The sequence below is a fragment of the Haliaeetus leucocephalus genome, unplaced genomic scaffold, assembly GCF_000737465.1.
Source record: "Haliaeetus leucocephalus isolate CR32 unplaced genomic scaffold, Haliaeetus_leucocephalus-4.0 Scaffold262, whole genome shotgun sequence".
Lineage (NCBI taxonomy): Eukaryota > Metazoa > Chordata > Aves > Accipitriformes > Accipitridae > Haliaeetus > Haliaeetus leucocephalus.
The window spans coordinates 9,096,828-9,097,056 of record NW_010972698.1 but is presented as its reverse complement, the minus strand read 5'-3'; the positions used below and the strand labels follow the sequence as shown (position 1 = coordinate 9,097,056).

At 78.6% G+C, this 229-nt stretch overlaps 1 protein-coding gene across 2 annotated transcripts in view; it reads right to left on the bottom strand.

Moving 5' to 3' along the window:
• The window catches only part of MAGT1 (magnesium transporter 1), a 14,010-nt gene that overhangs the window by 12,701 nt on the left and 1,080 nt on the right, over nucleotides 1–229 (bottom strand). The window contains exon 1 of one of the 2 annotated variants that reach the window (XM_010569048.1): nucleotides 65–173. The exons of the other annotated variant lie outside the window; for it this stretch is intronic. Within the exon in view, the coding sequence (XP_010567350.1) occupies nucleotides 65–148 (84 nt within the window). The 5' untranslated portion in view covers nucleotides 149–173. Of the gene's footprint in view, nucleotides 1–64; nucleotides 174–229 lie in introns of those variants that run through there. 2 annotated transcript variants of the gene reach the window in all.

The following is a 229-nucleotide window of genomic DNA, read 5'->3' as shown; positions in this document are numbered from 1 at the left end:
CCTGCCGTGGCCGGCACCGCAGGCGGGGGCAGCGCGGCGGGGGGGGCTCCCGGCGGTGCCTCACCTCCTTCCGCTTCTGCCCGGCGGCGGGCGGCCCGCCCCAGGCCAGCAGCAGCAACAGCAACGCCAGCACCGGCAACGCCGCCATGACCGCCCCGCTCTGCCGCCTCACGCCCATTGGCAGGCGCCGACCCACCGGCAGCGCCCCCCCCCCCGGGCACTTCCTATT